General features: G+C 37.4%; 1 protein-coding gene across 1 annotated transcript; it reads right to left on the minus strand.

Annotated features, from left to right (window-relative positions):
* Positions 1-15335: 15335 nt before the first annotated feature.
* Positions 15336-25918, minus strand: LOC125225336 (neuromedin-U receptor 2-like). The gene is made up of 4 exons (XM_048128993.1): positions 25180-25918; positions 19284-19381; positions 17172-17279; positions 15336-15510 (listed from the first exon to the last, which is right to left on the minus strand). The coding sequence occupies exons 1-4, from the start codon at positions 25916-25918 to the stop codon at positions 15430-15432; spliced, it is 1026 nt and encodes a 341-aa protein (XP_047984950.1). The 3' UTR covers positions 15336-15429.
* Positions 25919-27663: the final 1745 nt, after the last annotated feature.

Consider the following 27663-nt stretch of genomic DNA (forward strand, 5'->3'; position numbering starts at 1 on the left):
TAGCGATTGAATAAAAATATTAGGTATATGAGTTTTATTTAGAGATGAAATAAGTCAGGAAATACAGCACACCCACTCGTTTTCACAACAACAAATGTAGCCTGGTAAGGCTAATTCCTATTATTTATTTATAAACCTTGGTATCCAAGATGTGTTCTACAGAGCACATCTTAGATCCCTTGGGCACGGAACCGAAACACGCAGAGCAGCTGCCGCCGCTGCAGCAGCGGCTCTCCAGCAGGAGCCTGAGAAGTGTGATAAGCTCCAACTTACCTTGCTGGAATTAAAACAATCCAAGGAGTTTAGTGCTCAATTGCTCAGTGAAAGAGAAGACAGTGAGAAGGAGCTATTATTGATAATTGATAAAAACGATAAGTTAAAAAAGGAACTGTGTACACTAGAGAGTGATTTTAATAATGTAAACTCGGAGCGGGCCCGGCTTCAGGAGACGGTTGACAGGTTTATGGAGTGTAATGCTGCATATGAACAGGCCCTGAAAGACATCGACTCATTGGAGAGAGCACTGCACGACGCCCACGAACACATCTACGAGCTACGGGAGGCCCAAAACCAAGCAGCTGCGGCACACACTCAGACCTTGTTCGAGGAACTGGTCCGGCCTGCATCTCAGTTGGTTACCGCAGCAATTGAAAACCCTTCAGTAACTACAGACTTAACCAATGATGCCACTACACCAAGGTTAGTAAATTGCAGCGGAAACAAACTAAAGAAGTATATAAAATTAAATAAACTGATCAAAAAAAATCAAAAGATGTCAAAAATTAATAAATTGTTTTTAAAAAAATTGAGATTTTGTAAAGTTAATATAAGTTTAGTAGATAAGTTAGATTTGTATACAGCTCAGTTAGAACACAGTAGATTACAGTATGAAACTGACACACAGGCATTAAAGTTAAAAATTCAAAGCCTAGAGGATTCAATAAAATCTTTAGATGTGATAAATGAGAGTTCAAAAAAAGTTATTAGTGAATATTCTTTAGCCATGGATGATTTAATATCCCAGATTAAGCATAATTCAGAGCGGTTTGAGTCGTTGACAAATGCCCAGGCATGTGCATGTAAGCAAGTGACTGGAGATTTGTCGACCAGTGCGCTTGACCCAAGCCTGTGTGACAGTTTACCGCAGGGGCAAATGAATGATAATGGCCCCTTCCACACTTCACAACAAAGCACACCTAAACCTAATGTTGTTATGTACTGTGATGAGATTGGGAGCAATATGAGCTCATTTTTAAATTTTTACTTAAAGGGACTTAGTACAATCAATAACTGTCTGCCTCATAGCAGCTTTGAAAATATCATTAAACACATTTTAAACGACAGTAATATCAATAGTAAGACAACACTGCTTATCTTTATGGGGAATAGGGGTAATGTAAACAAAAATAATTTAGTAAAATATTATGAACAATTAAACTCATTGGCAGTGCATGAAATTATTTTCTTTACATTCCCCTATTGTAACCAGATGTCAGAGGCAGAAAAAAAGAAAATAACACTAGACATAAGTTGAATGTAGCTTTATATAATCTTTGTACATATAGTAGTAAGGTTAGCATAATTGACACTAACAAATTTGTTAGTAAATACCATATGCCTATGGTGTTTTTGACTAAAGGTAAATGTTACCTTTCAAATTATTATAAAAGACAAATAGCTTTATCGCTATCCTATTTATTTGACATTTCTGCCAAGAATTTGGCAGACAACACTGCTCCTATTGAGCAGCAAAGTATGAACTTGGAATTGGTTCCAGTCATAACCAATGATTTAAACTAGCTTCTAAGACAAAAGATTCTGTCTCTGGCAATTTAATTTTAAGTAACTATAAGAATCTATACTGTGAGCAAGGAAAGTATATCCACCTGGTGCATCAAAATATTCAATGTATTAGAGGAAAAGATTTACAAATTGAACTATTCATGAACGAATTTTATGTAGACATTTTATGCATTACTGAACACTGGTTAAAAAACAATGAATTAATGCCTCAATTTAATAATCACCAGGTGGCAAGTTCGTTCACCAGACATAGTTCCATACATGGTGGGTCGTTAATTATAATAAATAGCCAGTTAAAATTTAAGCAACGTAAGGATATTGTTTCCATGTCTGTTGAACGGACTATAGAACTAAGTGCTGTAGAATTGGAGCAATTTATTGTTGTCTGTGTGTATAGGCCGCCATTAAGTAATTTTGAAACTTTTGAAAAAATTATGGAATCTGTGCTACTTAAAATATCATCTTCTAGTAAAAAAATACTTATATGCGGCGACTTTAATGTAAATATCTTGGAAAATTCAACAATAAGTATCAGATTGTTGAATCTTTTCAAATCATGTAATCTCAATCATATTTTTATGGAGCCTACTAGAGTGACTGCCACTAGTGCCACCTGTATAGATAATGTTTTCACTGATATTTTTCCTACTACTAAAGATGTAATTAGCAACTTAGAATCAGACCATTTAGGCCAATTGATAGTATTTGAGACATTAAGGAAAAATACTTTGAGAAAACAAATAACTTTTGTACCAGTAACCTCCGACCGCGTGGAACGAATGAAGCAAAGTTTAGTTCAGGCGCTACCCTCCCTGTCTTCCGATATGAGTCCTAATAGTATGTATAATTCATTCTTTCACACTTTTCTGCAACATTATAATGCAATATTTACTTCAAAATCGGTCGTAGTTAGTGGTGCATCAGTTTTTAGTGAGTGGGCTACTGCAGAGTTACATCAACGAAGACGTGCATTGTATGCCTTGTATGAAGAACGGCGGTTTAATACGAGTGATGAATTTAAAGAACATGTTAAGCAATATTCGAAGAAGTTCAAGATAGATTGTCATATCGCTAAGCGAAATTATCTTAGTAATAAAATAAAAAATAGCTCTGACATTATTAAAGCAACGTGGAAAGTAATTAATGTGGAAACTGGTCGCTCGAAACACGCAGTAAAAGACATTAAACTGAATATTGATAACAAAATTATAGATTCCAATTTTGAAGTAGCAACAGAGTTCGAAAAATTTTTCACCGAGATACCAGCATTCACAACTAAGGATTTAAATTCATCACCCTTATCTGCCGTCACATTATTAGAGGAAAACGTTCCTGAGTGTTGTAGAGTCCTTTATTTTGAACATGTTTGTACCTCAGATATAGTAAAGGCATTTAAATCAATTAATGTCAAAAAAACTAGTGACCTCTGGGGGTCTCCGTCCATGCCGTAAAATCCTTAGTTGAGATTGTAGCGCCTGACTTAGCAGTTATATTCAACAACAGTGTTGACTGCGGCGAGTTTCCTGATCTAATGAAACATAGCAAAATAACTCCTTTATTTAAATCCGGCAGCCACTCTGACCCCACTAACTTTAGACCAATATCTGTGCTGCCAACTTTCAGTAAAATATTTGAAAAATTAGTTCTTTCTCAATTAGTACGACATTTTAACGTTAATAATTTAATGCATAATAAGCAATTTGGCTTCACACGGGGTCGCTCGACAACCGATGCTGGTGTTGAGCTAATTAAGCATATTTTCGATGCCTGGGAGGAGTCACAAGATGCTTTAGGTATCTTTTGTGATTTATCTAAGGCCTTCGACTGTGTTTGTCATGAAACATTGATCAGGAAACTACATTATTATGGAGTCAGAGGATCAGCACTAGATTTACTCAAGTCCTACTTAAATGGTAGAATACAAAGGGTAGATGTCAATGGACAGAGATCAACTGGGTCATTGGTCTCTATGGGTGTACCACAGGGATCAATATTGGGGCCTTTTCTGTTCCTTATCTACATAAATGACTTGCCATTCCTTGTAAAGACCCACCATGATATAGTATTGTTTGCAGACGACACCTCACTTATTTTCAAACTCAAACGACAGCAACAAGCTCACAGTGATGTAAACAATGCTATCTCTAAAGTAGTGAACTGGTTCAATGCTAATAATTTATTATTAAATGAAAAAAAGACTAAATGTATTAAGTTTGTCACTAATAGTAACGTAAGGAATGAGCAAACAAGTGTCGTTGTGAAGGATGAGGAATTAGAACTGGTAGATAGTACAGTTTTTCTTGGTATAACTTTAGATTCTAAACTTCAGTGGGGTCCCCATATTGTTAACCTCTCGAATAGACTTAGTTCTGCAGCTTTTGCAGTGAGCAAGATCCGTCAGTTAACAGACGTGAAAACAGCTCGATTAGTTTATTTTAGTTACTTTCACAGCATTATGTCATATGGTATTTTACTTTGGGGCAGTGCTTCAGAGATAAATACCATATTTATTCTGCAGAAGAGGGCTATTCGAGCAATATATAAAATGAACCATAGAGACTCACTTAGAGATAAATTTAAGGACATTAATATAATGACAGTGCATTGTCAATATATTTATGAAAATATTATGTATGTACATAAAAACATTTGTAATTTTAAGAAAAACTGTGATGTACATAATATAAATACTAGAAATAAACATAAACTCGCGGTGCCCTTCACACGGCTCTGTAAAATTAAAAAATCATTCATGGGTAATTGTGTTCGATTCTATAATAAACTTCCGAATCATATTACTGACTTGTCAATTAATAAATTTAAGAATCATGTAAAGCGTGTACTCATTTCCAAAGCTTATTATACAACACAAGACTACATGAATGATAAAACAACGTGGGATTAATTGTTATTCGAAATGGTTTCTTATTTTTACGTTTATTATTATTATTATTGTTGATGAAATTAATATTGTATTTTTTTTGGACATTGGATTTTTCCTAGAAATATTCTAGACATGTATTTTTATATATACATATACCTAATTATATATTTTTTGTTTAACGATTATTTTTATATGAAATTGTATGTTATAGACTCAATATTATTATGAACAATAATTTACAACAATAAATTGCTCTGATAATTAGGTTAGATTAAGATCATAATATATATGTAATGAACTATTCATAAGAGCTTGTAACTAGGCCTACATGAATAAAGATATTTTGAATTGAATTGAATTGAATTGAACCAAATGTAACTAAACCTCCGCTCACCTTACTTATTTACTTACTTGACTAACCAACGGTATGGCTAACCCCCCCTTAAATACACCCCGTAAATTTGGCCTTGTGATCGTCTAGCGTGAATAAGTAGAACCCTTCGACGTGAACCGCGATAACCTAGATCCTTTAATGAGTATCAGCTGTATTTTTGACTAATTTTTAAAATTTTATTTATTTATATTTTAAAGAAGAATAAAGGTTATTGTAGCATAATAATATAGTGTTATAGAAGAGTATTTTATCAGATTTAGGCCTAGAAAGTTATATGTGAGAAAATTAATGACGTAATGAAGAAATTTTAAAATAAAAGTTAGTGAGTGAAACATACATGAAATAAATATTAAAAATTATTTTGGAAAACAACCGCTACGCTCTATTAGTGATCCTGGCTTGGGTACGAACTTGCGTTGCGGAATAGGATCCTTAATCTCAATCAAACTGCTTTATTGAGAGTCCTATGCCAAGCCAGAAGGGCTATCTATCTACTAACTAACCCCCCCCTTTTATTTTGTTTCTTTTCCCCTAGCTAAACCCCCCTTTTCCCCAATACTGCTAATAGACCATAACTTCTCGATCCTTCTAATGTATCATCAAGGCTCCGAGTAGTTGCTACCACTGAGAACGAAGTAAATAAGTCTAGTAACTCCTTGAAGCTTTTGACTTGTCATCAGTGGACGGCGCTCGCATGCCACTGGGCCCTATAACAAACCTATGCTTTTTATTCCAAAGAATAGTTTGTTTCCCTAACCAACTTGATAGAATTTACCTTGAAAAACTAGTTAGCAACACTCACTGGCTCGATGCTACATGAAGAATCAGAAATTGCTACCACAATTATTAATTTCACTCAAATAAATTAAGTAATAAGAGTTTTTATAAATTACCAGTTTTACCACATATTTTAAGATAGTAAACACCACATTTAAAGTCCATTTAAACCATATAAGTAGTAGTAGTTAAATTATTTCTCCACAATACACGTTGACCAATTATAATTTAAGACCAATCATAACAGAACTCTACTTTCATAGAAATAGTGTGTGACTCTACCCTAATCCTATTGTTTTCCCTACTCTAACATATCTGAAACACAGACCCTCACTTACCATAGATCTTGTGTTCAAAATATGCACAAGTGTATCCCTACCATAAGCTGTACAGTTCAGCCAGCGAAGCTGAGATAGGCAACCTATAGGCTTGTGTTCTTATCCCCCCCTCTGCTCTTGCCCGCGGGCTAGGGTAGCAGAGAGTAGATCGCCCTATCCGTGTATATATCCAGTATTCTAGGACACACCAGTACCAGCCACATGAGAGACCCAGCTGCGATCAACTTTACTTAGATGTGGATCGATCACAACCGAAATCCCCAGCGACCAACGCCAGCATGGACTAGAGCACCGAGTAAATAAATATATATATATATATAGGACCCCAGCCTCAAATACTGTCGACTTCTGTGAGCAAGGATTACTCCTAATGCCTTTCGTCAATCGTGAAAGTCCTCACTTCCATCTAACAGTTGGACTCTTTGAGACCGGTGAGAAAATACGTCTTTTGTAAGTAAATAAAGACGCCCAAGCCTCCACTTGGAACAAAAAGACTCCTAAACGCCTTATGTTTAACAGCCGCAAGGTATAAAGCGCTTAGCCGGACAACAGTCTGTCACAAACAATGATCTGGCTTATAACTTTCACAAAATAACCCCATGGAAAATTACTAAATTCAATTTCACCGACCAACTAAACAAACGAATGAAGTTCCCTTTACGTGCTATAATCTACGCTTAGTTTTGCAAGAATTACTCCCTACAAAACCAAACACAGACTTATCTCCAAGCACCAGCCATACATCGACCCAGTCTTTGTATTGCTTGAAGGCACTCATGAAACAAAGCACAGAAAACTTCACTATACACAACAATTTAAATATAACACTACACTATAAATAGAACACTAAATTAACCCCACAACTGACAGTAAAGCAATTCCACCACAGGTCTAAGTTCAACTGTACGACGATATTGTCCCCGCACAATCAAACAGAGACACAATTTCAAAGTTTACAATCACTTAGAATAATTTCCAAGTAAAAACAAACAGAGAAATAATAGCAGAACAACTTCACTCACCAGTATAACACACGAAAGCCAGAGACACTGTTAGTCTTGTAGATATTTTAAGAATGACGCGCGTCGGCTCGCTCCGACCCTTTTATAGATTCAAAGAGTGACAGGCGACAAAAAGGGCGACTGGCGACAAAAGGGGCGACTGGCGACAAATATGGCGACAAAAGGGGCGACTGGCGACAAAAGGGGCGACTGGCGACAAAAGGGGCGACTGGCGACAAATATGGCGACAAAAGGGGCGACTGGCGACAAATATGGCGACAAAAGGGGCGACTGGCGACAACTATGGCGACAAAAGGGGCGACTGGCGACAAATATGGCGACAAAAGGGGCGACTGGCGACAAATATGGCGACAAAAGGGGCGACTGGCGACAAATAACAATGGATAGCCGCTAAATTACACTCATAAGTAAAAGGTCATAACTGTTTTGTTTACTAAGTCGTGCGCCTTAGGCATTAATGTCCATGTTCTCTCAGCAAATAATTGTTTACCTATCAGTAGTAACATCTGCATGATTGCACGTGTTTTAGAGAGAGACAGAGCTATTGATATTGATGCCTATCTAGTTCAATAGTGGAGCGTTCCGTAAATCGATAAATATTTTTACGTAAATATTATTTTGTGAAAGATTGTTTAAATCAATTTAATAAGTAACTTCGCAATAAAAGATCACATTTGTTCCTAATTGTTACATTGAATGATATATTCAGGAAGTATAATAATCAATATTAATGACTATTACCTATCTGACTTGTAATTGGAACCAAGACGCAATATCGGAACGCCATTCGTCTGACAGAGCAGATTGTTAATGTCAACAATCCATCCATGTGAATATAGTTTGTAAATAAGCTTTTTCCAATAAGTTGTGCATCGAATAATAGTGAATTTTATGAGTGGTGACGTAACTAAACATGTGATAAACCATCACAGATATTATTTGTTAAAATATTCAATGAAATCCCGAAGGAAATATGCACCAAAAAGTTAGCCAAGGAAAAATTGATTCGCCGTAAGTTTTATATGTAATAACGAGTCAATTTCTTCGTCATAGACGCTTGTTCTGTTACAACTTCCCCTACGTGTCACATACGCCGTGTTTTTTTTTGTTTTGCGTTGAATTCGACGCGTAATTAGGTTCATTATAAGGAAACATCCTGTCCTGTATAATTACTTTTAGTTAAATTCGCAAAAATTAAATTTTCATCGTTTTCATACATAATAAATGAATTAATTAGTGTGAGAGGCCCTTAGGAATAACGTTCAAGTTAGTTTGAAGTGATTGACGGCACATGTCATAACCTAACCACAAAATTAAAATTTTGAAAAAACCCCGACCGCGACATAGTGGACCGATTTTCATGAAACATGGCTAAGAACACTCCCGACTAACTGAGCTTTCAGACAAAAAAAAACTAAATCAAAATCGGTTCATCCATTCGGGAGCTACGATGCCACAGACAGACACACACACAGACAGACAGACAGACAGACAGACACGTCAAACTTATAACACCCCTTCGTTTTTGCGTCGGGGGTTAAAAACAAATAACACTAGGAAGTGGTAAAGGCTGTGTCACACGCGTGTTGAGTAATTATTTCTATTTTTTTAATTACTCGTTCTCTTATCGAACCGCTTTACTTTTTTTCACTCACCTAAAATGTTAATGGGAATAGGACATACACTAATAACTTATTAAAATCACTTTTGGATATTTTTTACATTTATTAACAACATAACTCATAACTAACACACACGCACGCACGCACGCACGCACGCACGCACGCACGCACGCACGCACGCACGCACGCACGCACGCACGCACGCACGCACGCACGCACGCACACACACATTTACACATAATAGCGACTTAAATCTATATTTATACGTAAGTCAATCTGCTTTCGATAGCTCATCTACTCTATACAGTACAATATCATGAAAGTAAGTGACTTTGATAAAATCTCCTTTTCAGCCAATTTACCTTTTGTTTTCTGATTATTTCGTATAGTTGTTTACCAGAACCTTTACTATGAGTTTACGATATAACGTGTGCATGGCCTATTACTGGGGACGCTATTGCTATGTCTTGTATGGGAACCCTGCATTTTATGATTAAGCACTGAGACTTGGCACAGTTGTTCATTGGGTGGCCCTGAGTAGATAAAGATCGGGAGGCATCGAGAGCCCCCCTTAATTTAGGAGGGAGGAGGGGGGGAAGGCTGGCGCCTCCGCGCTTCCATTGAAACCATATTTCTCAAAAACTATACAAAATAGGGCATGTGACATATCATTTTTGGATAAATGAAGGACAAGGAATTCATTTTTGGAACAAAAAAAATGTATTTTAGAACAAAAATACAAAATGAAATGGGAAAAATCTGAAAATGAGATTTTTTTTTATACATATTATTGCACATTTTATGAAAACTGTAATGGTTTTTTCTAAATAAAAAATATTATTTAATAGCTATATTTATCTAGTTTTAGAAAATGTATAATTTGTTATAGAAATATATTATACGACGAGTGATAAAAAATAATTTACATCGCCCGATAGGGTGATACGAATGCTCACTTCAATAAGTTTTGTCAATGATTTCGGGTATAATCACTATTTTTAACACACGAAAGCCGTAATCATTGTATTTTATGGCTATTTTAGTGATTAATGTACTTAAAATAAAAAAAAATACAAAAAAAAAAATTAAATGTGGTAACTTTTTTATAACATTATCCTATTTTGTTCTTTCTATACAATATATACCTAAAAGCAATAAATATGAATGAAAAGCCACATTTATGTAGTTTATAAAAATATATAGTTTGTTATATAAATACATTACGAAACGCGAGATAAAAAATAATAAAAGTGACGTGGCACGGCGATCGTGATGTACGGTACGGGTCAGCTTGTATGATTCGATGAGGTGAGGTAAAGGTACTCAAAGCTCTCAAAAAGTGTAGTTATTTAGAGTACTTTTATATATACAACATACTCCTATATAGTCTGAATTTAACTATTTATATTACATGAAATGAGCGATTGATATGATAGATCAGATATATACATCTGATCCTAATACATCTTGTGAAATAGTAGTTATCTATATGATTTGCATAATTTATGGATAATTCTTACTTGACATATTTATTATTCCAGGGGGCCGATTTTTGAGTCTCACGGCGTTCGAATTCAGAAAATTGTCACTGAAAATAATAGGCAATTCACCGTTTTCAACCGGTATTTTAGTGACAGTGAGACTCAAAAATCGGCCCCCCAGATCTGCGTCCTGTACTTTGGTTAACGAGTGCCGAAAATAGTTATTAACCAAAAAAGACCGCCAAATTAACAGCATTTCACCGGTATATCAAGGTATCCATTTATGGGGTCAACTAAGTAAACCCAATTCAAAATTTGCCATTATTTGCTACTTGTGGCTGGACGAAAGTCTGTAACGATTGGGATTTGGGAGCCTACTTGCCCGCAACGTTGCCTGTTGCTGCAGAAACATGCCTCGAAATTGTCGGATGCAGCTGTAAAAAACAGTGCCGCGTAAGGTGCAATCGTAAAAAAAGACTTTTAAATTAAATGTGCGGAACTGATGTGCTTATGCAGTGGATGTTGTGATATATACATAATTAAATTCAGACTATTCATGTTGTTTTATTGAATAACTCAAAATAGCTACACTTTTTGAGAGCCTTGAGTACTAGTCCCGATACACATGTTTTCGTCTAGTCAGACCATTTTTTGAGGTTCTCCTTTGTACAAAAGCAATGTCTTAGTTCAAAAATCATTAATGTTTAATGCTAATACGAATCTAGTTTATTTTTTATGGCACTATTGCGCAATAACTAACTATCATTGATACTGAAAGGAAGAATATGACGATTTTTATTTTATCTTTTATGGATGGGTAAAACCGATTTAAGGGGGCCCAAAGGAAGTAACTAAATTCTGCTAGTAAACTAAAAAATCTTCAAGCCTATACATGCAGAACTGCTTTAGGAGTGGAGAAAGTGATTAAGACATTTTTTTTGCAATATAAGTCACATGCAATTTTATTTTACAATCAAAATAATCTATATTATAGGACTTTTACAATTTTCTGTACTGGGTCGTGATATACCTACATGTGTAAACGTTATTAGAATAAGTATATTTCTGTATTACTAGACGAACTCCACTGCATAGCGGGTAGTACCTTTACCTCACCTCATCGAATAATGCAAGCTGACCCGTACATAAAAATTTTCATTTTCATTATTTTTTATCTCGCGTTTCGTAATATATTTATATAACAAAATATATATTTTTATAAACTGCATAAATGTGGCTTTTTATTGATATTTATTGCTTTTAGATATATATTGTGTAGAAAGAACAAAATAGGATAATGTTTAAAAAATTATCACATTTTTAATATTTTTTAAAATTTTTGTATTTTTTTTTATTTTAAGTACATTAATCACTAAAATAGCCATAAACTACAATGATTACGGCTTTCGTGTGTTAAAAATAGTGATTATACCTGAAATCATTGACAAAACTTATTGAAATGAGCATTCAAATCACCCTATCGGGCGATGTAAATTATTTTTTATCACTCGTCCTATAATATATTTCCATAACAAATTATACATTTTCTAAAACTAGATAAATATAGCTATTAAATAATATTTTTTATTTAGAAAAAACCATTACAGTTTTCATAAAATGTGCAATAATATGTATAAAAAAAAATCTCATTTTCAGATTTTCCCATTTTATTTTGTATTTTTGTTCTAAAATACATTTTTTTTGTTCCAAAAATGAATTCTTCATCCTTCATTTATCCGAAAATGATATATCGCATGCCCTATTTTGTATAGTTTTAGAGAAATATGGTTTCAAAGGAAGCGCGGCGGCGCCAGCCTTCCCCCCCTCTTCCCTCCTAAATTAAGGGGGGCTCTCAATGCCTCCCGATCTTTATCTACTCAGGGCCACCCAAGGAACAACCTGTGCCAAGTCTCAGTGCTTAATCATAAAATGCAGGGTGTTGTGCAATAGCGTCCCCAGTATATAGTCTATTTCTGTTGGTACTTAAATAAATGTAAACTTAATCTACCCACAAATGGCTTCTTAACCCTTAAATGCATGAATTTTTCTTTTAACGAGATATTAATATATGTTATAGACAATGGTTTTCTGACTCTTGGAATAATAATAAAAAATAATATTTAATACCGATTTTAATACTAAATCAGTGTTAGAAGTTAAATAGGCTAATACTTATTAAATTTTGTAAGTACCCGAAAATTTACAAATTATTTGTTTACTTTTATTTAAATAGGTACCTTAAGTATAAAGTTTCTATAAAATTAACCAATATCAGATAAGGTATCAATAATATTTACCGCTATTATTGTTATCAAGTTATCATTATCAAAAAGGAATTGTCGTTAAAATAATATCCTAAATTACAGCCTGGCAAAAAAGAGTAAAAAGTAATAGGGGGCGCCACCGTCTATGTCAACCGTTTTGTATCTGGCAACTATTTTGACACTTTACTATGAAAAAAAATGAAAAATGAAAATGAAATATTTATTTTTCAAGGAGGCATATTACAATGCGCATATGAACGTCAAATAAAGCTACGCCGGCTCTAACCCTACGCCTCAGCCTCGAGAAGATTTCAATTTCAGTCCCCCCTCAGTTGGGAGGGGGGTATCCACTATGGGACCGGCAAGAAACTCGGCGGGCCACTTCTTTTCAAAACATTACATCTTATAATTAACATGCATTAAATAACAAGACTCAATTTAACATGCAAAAGTATTCATCAAAAAAAAAATGTTAACAGACTAGTTAGGTACCTACTCTATGAAAATTAATTTCAATAAATTATATTATGGCTTAATAATACGTCGTTCTTCTTAAGAGAAAACATATCAAATTGTCACAGAAGAAAAAGATAATATGAATCTCAATGTCATTAAATATGTACTTTACACAACATAAAATATTTGATGTGCTTTCTTGTCTGAACTGTGTGTTCTACACATAATACAATTATTTTAATAGCTATTCGTTTATTGTAGTTTCTGGTTCGGGCCATGTTTGTCTGTCAAATAGTCCTCGACTCTGTAATAAGCCTTTAACATCAACGAATTTTTTAAGTAGTTCTTAAGAGCTGGGAGGGGTAATCTCAAAGCAGTGTCAGGTAACTTATTATAAAAATGAATGCATTGCCCAACAAATGATTTCTGTACTTTGCGGACACGAAACTTCTTTATGGCAAGCTTATTTTTGTTTCTAGTGTTATAATTATGTACATCAGAATTCTTAGTGAAACAGTCTAAATGAGAACAATTAAATTTGTTTTTTTATCATGCAGAAACGTCTGCGAGCGATATTACATATTTTTAAATTAAAGGAAAAATAGAAAAATTCACACCTCCGGCAGGACTCGAACCTGCGACCTTTGGCCTTGCCGGGGCCAAAGGTCGCAGGTTCGAGTCCTGCCGGAGGTGTGAATTTTTGAACAATTAAGTTAAGTGTTGCTATGATAAAAAAATAGTACCATTTCTACTCGTTTTCTGCCAAGCAGGCAAGCAACCTACGACACGACATATTATAAAAAAACGACATTATAGGTCAATGACTAAAATTGTATATTAGTTATGAAAACTCATAGTAAGGGCCCGGGACATTATTAACTCACTCGTGAATCAACAATCGAACCGCCTCCAGAGAAAACAAAACTTTGCTGCCTAATAATTACGAAAACAAAATAAAACGGGGATTGACAAACAAGTCGTAACTTAGAGAAAATGGTGGATATTCGGATAAAATAGTAGATTGTAATAAAAGTAGGTTTCGGAAATTCAAATCTGCGGGCCTAGCACACTAAAGTCTAGTGTTAAATACGGGGGCTGCTACTTATGTTTCCGGAATGGACCACTTACAGGATATTCAATATGTTTATAAAACAAATAAAAACAGGAAGAAAATAGTCGAGAGCGTTTGTATGGAGAATTGACCCCTCCTGTATCGTTTTAAGGTTTTGGATCTGGTTTTGGTATGACTTGGTGATTGGAACGCATCTCACGTGCGAGTTTCGCTGCACCGATCAGCGTGAGCGATCTTCAATGTATCAACATATATAGAGAGAAGAAATAAATAAGATCGAAAACTGTAACTATGTGTAAATGGGCCATTATTTTCAAAGTTGTCCACCCCATTTTTTTTTGTAACATACTCGTAGGTATTTTTTACGCGATTACGCGACTGTTAAGAGAGAAAATAAAACCGGCCAAGAGGGTGTCGGGCCACGTTCAGTGTAGGGTTCCGTAGTTTTCCGTATTTTTCTCAAAAACTACTGAACCTATCAAGTTCAAAACAATTTTCCTTGAAAGTTTTTATAAAGTTCTACTTTTGTGATTTTTTTCATAATTTTTAAACATATGGTTCAAAAGTTAGAGGGGGGGGGACGCACTTTTTTTTCCTTTAGGAGCGATTATTTCCGAAAATATTAGTATTATCAAAAAAACGATCTTAGTAAACCCTTATTCATTTTTAAATACCTATCCAACAATATATCACACGTTGGGGTTGGAATGAAAAAAAAATCAGCCCCCACTTTACATGTAGGGGGGGTACCCTAATAAAACATTTTTTTCTATTTTTTATTTTCGCACTTTTTTGGCGTGATTGATATACATATTGGTACCAAATTTCAGCTTTCCAGTGTTAACGGTTACTGAGATTATCCGCGGACGGACGGACGGACGGACAGACAGACATGGCGAAACTATAAGGGTTCCTAGTTGACTACGGAACCCTAAAAATGGGGTGGACAACCTTGAAAAATCTGAATCGGACTCTTAACCATTGTCCAAAATAGCGGTGGGTTTGTTTTAATTGCATATAATAATAAAATAGGTCACTTTTCATTTCATTTCTTCGCCTCTCTTTTCACTAAGTATTCTGTCAGTTTTTCATCAGCACAAATACATAACCACGAGAAATTACATGCCTTCATACATAAGCCTCACTTTTGATACATACTATAACATAGGAAAGAAAATAATTGTAAAATTTATTGTATGAAATGTAAACACTTTTCACTTTTCTTTTTCCAAACAGATTAAAAAAATACAATTTGTTCAAGTTTAACTGTTCGCACTGAAATTCTTAACTTTGTAAAAATTGGCCAAGAAGTATCTTCAGTACTCTGCAGCAGCAGTAGTGGCGTGACGGATCGAGGTGGAAAAAACAGTGTTCCGTCTGCGGCCGTGGAGCAGATCCTGGAAAAAAAGTATATCAGTATTTTTATTTCTAGACGAGTATTTTTAAAAGTGCTGTGAAATTTATATAAAAAAATATTATCAAAAAAAAAGAAACATAATCATTTGAAAAAAAAGTTATGTAAAAAGATAATACAGCCTGGCAAAAAAGACTAGAAAGAGTGTTTCTGTATGAGAAGAGTGTTGCTATTATAAAAAAATATCCAGAATAAAGTAAAAAAAATTGTGATTCTGGAATAAAATGAAAAATTAGGAGATTCCAGAATGAATGAAAACAGAAATGAGTACTCTGGTTTTATGTGGGTAATTGGTTTATTTCAAACAACAAGATCCAGTCGACATTCAGTTCTTTTACAAGGCACTGCTTTGATCCTTTGATTTTAATTACGCGTTGTTAATTATCTGCTGCCAAAGAAACCGGATAATGTCGGAATCAGATATTAATAGGCTTATGTTTAGCGTGAATTATTTGTTTTATATTGCTTTGTCTTTGTTAAAACAATTAACCCTATGTTTCTACGAAAAATCAAATCGGACGTCTTTTTGAACTTGGCTGTACACACTACCGTTGCAGTGTAAAATATATAACCTAAATGGACCCATCTACACCGCTAAGTGTAACGGCCCACGACATTGGACTAAGCGCGACAGCGGTGAGCGGCGGCCATACATTGAAGCGAGACACAGCGATGGGACTTTTCATTCGCACGTATGCTGCTTCGTAAGCTTCTGTAGTCGGGTTAGTCTCATCCAGAGGTCCAAACAAAACAAAAACGTCAAAGGCTTTTGAAGTGCATTGCCGGAATTAAAGATGGAAGTTTGCTCTTTCTCTTCGTCATATCTTACTCGGAAACGGGAAAACTTAATGGGTTCTGTTTAATTCAAATATTTACTTAAACTACGCGAGTTTCTGTTTGCAAGTAAAGAAGTTTTGTTTGAAAACTGTTACATTCAAGCCCGCAGAAGATTAGATCCACTAGATGTTTCTTAATGGGCGTGGTCGGATATTAAATGGCTCTGATGTAATATGCATTTTTTGGGTGAAGAAGTGTTACTTACAACATTGACAGATCTGGAGGACAGGTCTATGTATCTGTACATACAATAATTATTTCCGAATATTCCTCTTAAGACAGACAAACCTAAGGTCGGCAACCAAATTTTTCTCATTTTAAATCAACATAAGAACATTCAAGTAACACTCTGATTGCATAGCTATTACCTTAAACTAACTCAGCTTTCAGACAAAAGAAAACGTCATCTAAATCGGTTCATCCGTTCGGCAGCTACGATGCCACAGACAGACACACACACAGACAGACAGACAGACAAACACACAGACAGACACGTCAAACTTATAACACCCCTTCGTTTTTGCGTCGGGGGTAAAAAATACCAAGCTTCGAACTCTTAAAACTCCTAGCTTTACAAACTTCATGCTCCATCCGAAAGTAGGTGAGGAATCTACGTCCCGCGTCCGCGAGGCCCCAACCATAACGGCTCAGCCACGACATTGGTCTAAGCGCGACAGCGGTGAGCGGCGGCCATACATTGGAGTGAGACACAGCGATGGGACTTTTCATTCGCACGTATGGCTGCCGCTCACCGCTGTCGCGCTTAGACCAATGTCGTGGCTGGGCCGTAATGTCTTAACGACCCACCTTGAACGCTCGGGAGAACTTTCGAGACATGAGGCTGTACAGGATGGGGTTAACGGCCGTATATATGTACACATTCACGAGGCACAAGTAGCGCAGGGTGCGGACCATCTGTGGAAAAACAAGGATAAATGCCTAAATTTGTTTTTTTATCGTGCAGAAACGTCTGCGAGCGATATTACATATTTTTAAATTAAAGGAAAAATGAAAAAAATTCACACCTCCGGCAGGGCAGGACTCGAACCTGCGACCTCTGGCTTTGCCGGAGCCAGCCACGTTCCCACGCGGCAGCGCAGTTGGGAGCGTAGCCGAATGCACAAACGCTCACGATAATAATATCTCTTTCGTAGCTATCTATCTCTATCGCTCTTGCGTATTGGCATGACAGAGCCAGACTGCGTTTTAGCGGCGTTTGGCGTCGCAGAAATGCCATTCGGCTTCGGGGCCTGGAGGCCGATTCGCGAGCGGAACGAGCTGCCACATTACATTACGATAGTCAACCAATTGGAACCCTAGGCCACTCTACAACCATGCCAAAATGACAAGCAATAAGAGATTTCTTACAATCTGATTTATAACGTCACAATAACATAGTTCTACAATGGCCTAGGGTGGAAAAGAGGAACTTTGGAACGAGTGGCGATAAATTAAAACACGACCGACGGAAGTGTTCTAAATCGACACGAGTTAGGTAAATATCCTCAGCGCACTTGTATCATTCGACTTTTTCAGTACAGATGGCCCTCTGAAGTTTAGACCAGGCCACGTAGCCGAATGACATTTCTGCGATGCGAAATGCCATCGAAACGCCACAGAAAGGTAGTCTGGCTCTGTCGCGCAAATACACATGAGCGATAGAGATAGATAGCTACGAAAGAGATATTATCGTGAGCGTTTCTGCGACGCCAGTCTATCTTTATCACTCTTGTGTATTGGCGCGACCGAGCCAGACTACATTTCTGCGGCGTTTCGGTGGCGTTTCCCATCTCAGAAATGCCATTCGGCGGATATCCGGAACAAATATCAGGCCCCGTATCTGAATCGCATTTCTGCGACGCGAAACGCCGCAAAAATGGCTAGGTCGCGCCAATACGCAAGAGCGATAGAGATAGATTGAAATTCTGCGGCCTTAGGCGTTGCAGAAATGCCATTCGGCTACGATGCCTGACGAGAAATGCACTTTCGAACTAGTGCGGGAAAAACACCATATGTACCTAAAAATATTCTTGTTCTAAAAATTTTCACGCTTAACTATAGTGCGCTTGTTTTTGTTTTCCCTGTTTGCCCAGGAAAGCCGATTCCCCGGGCGCCCGTTATTTACCAATAACAAATGGGAACGTTCCTATATTGTTGGGAAACTAAACAGAAACCAATTACGTACTGTTTTAGAGGAAAATCAGTAAGATTAACAAGCTACGGTAATACGACTACGAATTGCCTGAAGGTTTAGTTACTGCTTACAGAATAAGCGAATACCTAATTATTATTTATTTACAAAATCTATTTGAGCCTTCACGCAAAAGAATTTATATAGATTTTTTACATTATATAACAATGAAGCGCTAGTGCCCTAGTAGAAAGAGCGTGCGACTTACAATCCGGATGTCGTACTCGTCATACTTTGTGAAATGTCATTTGACGTTTTCCAGTCGCTTTTCGGTGAAGGAAAAGATCGTGAGGAAACCGGAATAATTCCAATAAGGCCTGCCGGCGTAGCTGAAGCCGAACGGAAATCTTTGACCCCAGACGCCGACTGAAATGTAGTCTGGCTCTATGGCCAATATGCAAAGGCGCTAAAGATAGATAGCTACGAAACAGATATCATCGTGAGCGTTTGTGCATTTGGCTTTCACGTACGTGGCTTTGGTATCGTGGCAATATGTAAAAACTCTGTAAAATCTCGGCGTGCTACAGATATGGCCAGCCGGCCAAATAGCAATCGTTGACACTAGACGCCGAACGAAACGCAGCCTGGCTCTGTCGCGCACATTCCGGAAGAGCGATAGAGATAGCTAGCTACGATAACCATATTATCGTAAGCGTTTTTGATGTCGGCTGTGTCGCACTTGAGCTTGATAAAATATTAATAATGTGAACAAGAACAGATGGTCTTACCTTATCATAGTTTGCCCAATTATGCAACGGAGATATCATCACCAGTCGCAGGAGGGAGACCGGGAACCAGCAGAAGAAAAATGTCGCTGCCACCGCCGCTGTAATTACAAATGCTCTTTGAGTTATTTCGAAAAGTCGATGACGACCGGTCTTGGCTAGTAATGCAGAAATTGCAGAACATTCCCAAAAAGCGGAAACATTCTTGAGAATGTTCGCAGAACATTCCTGCAACATGAAATTTACTGTTTAAAAGAGAGAATATACTTGAAATAAAGTTTAAATGGGCATAATGTAAAACTATATGTTATTATACATATAATAGTGTCTATTACAGTTAGCTATTTTGTTGATAAGTGATAAGTTAGCAATAAGTTGCTTAAATTCTCACTATACTTCAGGGAACATTTCGACTTTCAGACTTCACAGTTTTAGTCCTGACTTTTTTTTAATCAGGTTACCGAACTATTATTTCTTGATGCCTGTTTTTGGTCATGTCAAAATATTAAAAAAAAAAAACCGGCCAAGAGCGTGTCGGGCCACGCTCAGTGTAGGGTTCCGTAGTTTTCCGTATTTTTCTCAAAAACTACTGGACCTATCAAGTTCAAAACAATTTTCCTAGAAAGTCTTTATAAAGTTCTACTTTTATGATTTTTTTCATATTTTTTAAACATATGGTTCAAAAGTTAGAGGGGGGGGGGACGCACTTTTTTTCCTTTAGGAGCGATTATTTCCGAAAATATTAATATTATCAAAAAACGATCTTAGTAAACCCTTATTCATTTTTAAATACCTATCCAACAATATATCACACGTTGGGGTCGGAATGAAAAAAAATATCAGCCCCCACTTTACATGTAGGGGGGGTACCCTAATAAAACATTTTTTTCCATTTTTTATTTTTGCACTTTGTTGGCGTGATTGATATACATATTGGTACCAAATTTCAGCTTTCTAGTACTAACGGTTACTGAGATTATCCGCGGACGGACGGACGGATGGACGGACGGACGGACGGACGGACGGACGGACGGACAGACAGACATGGCGAAACTATAAGGGTTCCTAGTTGACTACGGAACCCTAAAAAGAAAAGAGAACAAAAAGATCGCTGTCAGGATCGAACCTGAGAACATCGGAATACGAAGCCAGCGCACTACCACGGGACTACGTCTTGACTTGCTGAGTCCGACGAAATCATGGTATAAACTACGAAGTTACTAAGTATTCTGATAAATTCTCGTTCTCGAGAACATTCTCAGAAGTTACCGAAAAAGTCTCATGAGGAATGTTCTGCAACTTTGGAAACTTCTCGTCCGTGCATTGCTAGTCTTGGCTCGCGAGTAGTGACCCTGGCATTTATTTCTATGGAGAGCACAGGCTCCGTAGCCGAAGCATTTCTGCGACGCGAAACGCCATAGAAATTCAATCGATCTCTGAGCATTTCTTTTTTTTTCGCCATGTGATTATTTTGAAAAAAATTATGGTATTTCTACTCAGAATCACTCTAGCTTCTTCAATCCTAGTACCTAGTTAAAAAAATTGTCCCATACGATTTTTTCTTATTTTGTTACCATTTTCCATACATTTACGTACTTTATTTGAAATGTGTATAATATATATCTACAAGGCCTACGATTCACCAATACGTTTATAGGCCTAACACAAATACTGACATCAGTACTTACATGTTTTCATGTTAAACTAAATATTTAAGCAATATTAATAGCACAGGATGTAGTTTTTTTTTAATACTACCAGGGGCGGCTCACTCCGCGATTCTATCGCCGCGCTACAAGTACATGTCAGCGGCATGTCATTGGCGACGACCTTCGCGCGGCGCAATAAAATTCAACGTTGGCTGCTCGCGTGCGGTCCGTTTGTTAATGTAGGTAAGAATTTAGAATGGCGGCATTTTGTGAACATCAAAGGAGTGAGCCTTCTGTACTTGTACTATTATATATTCTGTGATACTACGTCGGTGGTAAACAAACATACGGTCTGCCTGATGGAAAGCAGTCACCTATGGACACCTGCAACTCAAGGAGTGTCACGTGCGCGTTGCCAACCCATTACAAACATACAGAGTCTTTTTGCTGTGTTAAGTACACAGCAAAAAAGAGTGTACAAGTTCTAAGGAGGGTTTGGGTTGCCGACGACTCAAAAGACAATAGACGGAACAAATTAGTTCCGTAGGTCCTTCCGTCACCCAATAACCCAACATGAACTTTCGCGTGGTGACGTCTTACTAAAATCACTGCGTTAGGTTAAGTTGACTTTACGCTTATATATTTAAATGCCCTTACCAGGGTTCGAACCCAGGACCGTGGCTTAGCAGACCGATCGTCAATGTCGGTGTCAAAAAAATTTAGACGTACAAAAGTTGTCACGTGAAAGATTCGACTCAGCACAGTTTTTAGACTCTAGTCATTAACTCATTAGTCATTATGTCGGATGTCGAACCCAGTTCTACGAAACTTTCTAAAATGCCGTTGTCTTGAAGCTAGAGTTTTTGTACAGATTGGAAAATTTTGCTAAGAATTATTAAAACTTGTCAAAAGGCGTCTCTAAACATAATATCAAACGCCTCAAACTACGTTTAAGAGGATACGGTAGCGAAAATGCTAAAACGCAAAGGAGCCCCCCTTTCAACTTGGGAATTTTAGTTAAATATACAAGTGTTATTAACTAGATTTATCGAAAAAAAATTGTCCATTAAGAACAACTCAGTCAAAAGATATTTCAAAAAAATCTTTAAAATCGAGGTTCCGCTCTCGACTCTTTCCTCCTTCAAAACTTAATCAATCAGAACGAAATTTGAGAATCTGAATAACAATGAAATAATCTATGTCGGACCGTTTAGCTTTTTTGGTTTTGTTACCAATCTTGAGTATCACACCTTTTTTTGCGCCACAATGAAAAAGGCCATTTTTGGAAAATTTTGATTGGCTCTAGAGTCTTTAAAAAGCGGAATATCAAAAAAATCAAAACGGTCCGACACAGATAGAAATAATAACAATCTGTGTTGAAAAAATCATTGCTCTATCTTCAAAAACCAGGGAGGAAATAGTCGAGAGCGTTTGTATGGAGAATTGACCCCTACCGTATCGTCTTAACGTCATAAACAAAACGTCACTGACACGGACACTCGAACGTCCATTAACTCTAATAAACTCTAATACTTATGTGAATTTCAATCCAAAGCATGACGTACCTACTGTAAATGATACAATATAATGAGTTGGCACACTGATATTTTATCCCGCCAGGCGGCGCCTGTGCAAGTGTCTAGGCATGTCACTGTCATTCATATGTGAGATAGAGAGAAAAAAAAATATCTTCTTTATAAATTCTTTAGCTGTGCAATGGACTAATAAGGTGGCGCCATCTATCATAATCTTTGAGTGTGCCTGCTTATTATAAAAGGAGGGGAATAAGTTCGTGTAGGTCTTGAGCACACTCCCCAAAGTGCAAACCTTTTGCCAAAAAGCTATATGACTACTTCCATGTGGTTTTCATTTCACAAACGCTCGTAGATATCTATCTCTATCGCTCTTGCGTATTGGCGTGACAGAGTCAAACTACCTTTCGCGGCGTTTCGTTTTCGTTTCGTGTCGTAGAAATGCCATTCGGCTACGGGGCCAGGTTCGATTGACATATAATTATGTAACCCTCAGTGATTGTCATTTTCAAGAGCTTCGTCATCAAAGAACTAGCTTCGTAGCTCACTACTAACCATCGTCCATCCAAACAAAGTTTACAAAGTGTTCAAAGGGTTAGATTGAAATGTTTATATTTCAATTAGTACTGCGGTGCAAAGCGTTTATCTAACAGGCGAATTCGAAAACAAATGCATCACAATGATGTTTGAATCATCTTGTTACGTTACGTGTGGCTGCCGTGAATATTTTACTTGAAAGCGTAAATGTCACATTATTTTAACACTTTCGAAACCGGGCTCTACGCGGCGCTACGACATTTTCGCTACATACGGGGAAACCCATGTAATCGGCTACGCTTCTACGAGCGGTGTACCCGACAGTCGGGTTCTTGGTAGCGAAAGTGTTTTGTACGAGTACCAAGAACGAACGACACAGGTCATACAAGAAAGCGTACCCCTGAAACGTATGGGCCTTTTAGGGGAACATTTGGGGGAAATATGATTTTGGCCACTTCCAGGCTGTGAACAGCGCTATTTAGTTTTAAGCCTAAAAGGCCCATACATTTCAGGGATACGCTTTTTTGTATGGGCTTTGTCAGTTCAGTGTTAAATCGTTTTTGCTAAAATGGGTTGCTACTTTGAAAAATGTAGGGATGAAGGTCTGAAGGTTTATGTATCACTGGAGCCCACATGAGCATCAAGTACACCCTTATGTTAGACAGGGTGCAAAAGTCATTTGTGTGCTTCCTTTTCCTTAAAACCTGTGGGTATTATCAACATCTTTACCCCTCCCTCTATGTACTAGGAATGGTAAACTATATTTTACTAGAGTACAGAAGAAATTTGTCCCTTGTAAAATTCTTCTTTAAGTTAATACGCGGCCAAATTTCTAACCCTTCCTTGTTGTCGCTCATTCCACTCAAAGTGCATCCAGTCACCGGTTTAGAACTCCGTCCCCGCCGACAGACTATTCGCCATCCCGGTGGCACGCACCCATGCTCTGACGCACTCTCCACTGCACCACGCTTTAACCCTTCTCAATGACATACTGGCCAGCGACAGCAAACTGGATATGTTTCACAGCACGGAGTCGCAATTCCTTGCGATCAGCGCCCGTTACTTGGAGTCTATTAGTACTCCAAGTTCGATCCATTTTATGTTCCGCCACACTATTTTATATAAGTGTACCATGTTTATACCCTCCTGTGTGGGTATCATATTTAAACCCTCCTGTACGATCGACATGTTTAGCTAGGCTGTTAATGTTAATTTAAGGAATACATAAATAAAAAATAAAGAATATTGGCGCGTTAGATAAGATGATTCAAATATTATTCTAATAGTGTTCGTTCGAATTGCCCTATAGTGAGTGAACTGCGAAATCAATTGAGATGTACCTAAGTTTATATTTCAGCTATTGCGGAATATTGTACAAGATGTAGAGGAACTGAAGAAAATCATGGTCACAAGAACCTACTAGAATTACTTGAAGGTAACTACGAGTAGGTATGTACATACATACTTAATTTAACCATTATTTTCTGTTTAGATTTAAAAATTACAACATCAAATTAAACACATTTAAAGTACGGTATCTATAAATAGTTATAAAAGTACCAGTACCCAGAGAAAATGCTAAAATTTGCCCTTAAAAATGCAATATGTTTCTGATATCAGATTTATCTGTGTATTTTTGCAAATGAAGCAGGATCCTTTAGGCTTGGCACGCCATTTATAATATAATCAAAATAGTAGCAACTGGTCCTTTCCGTCGCGATACTACCTAATTGTGGGATGACAATGACATTTAACCCAAGCGATTAAAACATTTCGAGTGTCGCCTAAACATTAATTGTTATGATTAGGGAGTGGAATCCACCAGATTGTCTCGAATAAGCTGTAGTAGGATTGTCTTAAGAAATTAGGCAGATGCTTTTGGTTTTGCTTCAAAGTTGTTTTAATCGAGTATAATTATTGTTTTCTGGTAATTAAGGGCTAACCTTCCGTAAGCGACAATCTAGTAAAATTTAGATACAATTTGACAGTATATTTCTCATTCTCTTGTTATTTTTAAATTAAAGAAGATTTACGTTTTCGTGAATGTCTCAACGTTAAGCTAACGAAACATAAGGTAGGTACCAAAAGCGTAGAAATCTTTCAATTACTTATTTTTCATAGATGGATAGATAGATATATGATCTATTTCACGAAAAAATATATAGTTTCTTAGTTTCTTACCTAACATCATTATGGTCTTATCTCTATACTGCTTCCCATTCACCGGACTGGTTCCATTGGACGCCTTCATCGATTTAATTTTAATTGCAATCAATATGTACAACACAAATATTATAGTCATCGGCATTACAAAGAACACACACATCTCAGTAGCTATCACCAGCTTCAGATGGAACGGCAGCATCGTATAGCAGTAGGTTTGGTCGTTCTTCTGGTACAGACGTGTGAGGAACACATCAGGAATACTGAAACCGGCGGACACCAGCCAGTTGACGGCCACGATCTTATACACGCGGGGCTTCAAAGTCAACTTTTGGCGAAGGAACGGCCTGGACACGGCCAGGTATCTTTCCACTGTGAACGCGGCTATCGTCAGCAAACTGCAGTTGGATAGACACTCCCACACGAGAAAGTGAACAATGCATCCGACTTGTCCAAACGGGTAAGCTTCGGGCGCCCACATGACGTACATCTCGAATGGGATGAACAGAGTGGTCAGCAGATCTGCTATAGCGATGTTAAACAGGTAGCAGTTTGTAGGTGTCCTCATCGAGCGGTCACGAATGATGACAGCACAAGTACACACGTTCCCAAAAACGCTCATCACTAAACACAAGACCAACAGAATGCTGACAGGAATCCTCACGGCATCTTCCTCATATTCATGCCTCTCTTCGCCGACCGCTATCGGTCCGAACCACGAGAACGAACTGTTTGTATCATCTGGATCGTGAGCCATTTAAAATGTTTTTAAAACATTATGGAAGCATCGCACATCTTTCACAAGCTACCGCGACGTTAAGACTGATTGATCTGACGAACCACGCGAATATCCACAAATAAGCTCTACAGGATGATATCGTTTAGTTTTCTGCAAGTACGCGCGCTAAAAGTAGGACACGGTAAGATTTTTTTTACACTACGTCAATGGCAAACAAGCATACGGTCCGCCTGATAGAAAACGGTCACCGTAACCTATGGATGCCTGCAACTCGAGGAGTGTCACATGCGCGTTGCCAACCCATTAGAAACTTCAAGATTTTATTTATTGTATTTCGAAATAACTGATAAAAATATGAAAGGACCTGTGTTTTGTGCTGCACCTTTTTGCGGGTACAAAAAGTTTTGGCCTTGGAAGCGAGTTTGTTACTAATTTGGCTTTTTTATAAGCAACTAATTAAGGACAATGAAATTATAATTTATTAGTCTCTTGAGGAATTTATTTTACACGCACACAAGGTGACTATAAATACTTGTAATTAATAATTGAATTATATCTAAAATAATTATCTTCATTTCATATTCCATTTCTAGAATACTCTTTGTTGTACTCGTATCTTTGCCAGGCTGTAGGGCAGCGCCTGATTAAAATTCGAGTAAAATACTTACAGCAATGACAATTGCTGCATAAATAATATTTACTCCTAAAGTGGGATCATTTTTAACCTCTTCAGGAACTATTTACGGAGAAAAACTATTCTATATCTCTTCCCCGGGACTCAAACTATCTCTACCTAAGTCTAATAACAGGCCTTTGCATCTATAACAGATGATTCAAGCAGCATCCTTGCGACACTTACGTTCGTGGCTGTATAGCCCAATTCGAGAGAGGATCCCTCGTCCGCACACATGGCAGGTGTATGCTCCCCCAGATGGGCGGGGGTTACGCCGTGGCTTGCGTGGGCGACGGTCGCGCGATGGTCACGCGACGGCGATGCGACGCATACTAAATCAAACCTTATCGATATGGAAGTATGAGACGCACGGCGACGGTCGCGCGACCGTCGCCCACGCAAGACACGGCGTTAGAGGCCTGCTCGTGACGCCTCATGCGTTTATCATTCAAGGAGGAGAACCAGGCGTTGAACCAGGCGTTGTCTGTAACCAATATAAACTAAAGCTGTTCAGCGGTTTTAAAAAGATAAGAAGAAGTTACGAAAAATAACAGTAATTGTATGGAGAATGTAAACAGCGACCCCAACGGTCATTATAACACTGGTTACAAACCGGGAAAATGCTTTGGAAATAGTTGTCTAAGTTTCTAGGATGACCGTTTAAACGGAAATAGTTATTTGTTTTACAAGGGGCAAAGTTGTTTAACCGCACGTGCCACTTGATACCCGAGCAAGCGCAATTCCAATATTACTAAATATAAATAAATCTTATACTTTTAAACGAGCAATTCTTGTATATTTATTTATTTATTTATTTATATATATATTTATTTACACTGACGATCTCGGAAACCGCTCTAACGATTTCGCAGAAATTTGTTATGTGGGGGTTTTTGGGGGTGAAAAATCGGTCAACTTATCCTTAGGTCCCGGAAAACGCGAATTTTCGAGTTTTCATGCGTTTTTCTTCGCGCGCCATCTCGTGTGCAGTAGTTGTACTGTTAAGACAGAATTCTTTCGGTCGATGTAAGTACTATTTATTGCAAACACTAGATGGCGACACAGGTCAAGGCTAAAACGAATAGAAAAT

The sequence above is a fragment of the Leguminivora glycinivorella genome, chromosome 1, assembly GCF_023078275.1.
Source record: "Leguminivora glycinivorella isolate SPB_JAAS2020 chromosome 1, LegGlyc_1.1, whole genome shotgun sequence".
NCBI classification, from domain to species: Eukaryota; Metazoa; Arthropoda; class Insecta; order Lepidoptera; family Tortricidae; genus Leguminivora; species Leguminivora glycinivorella.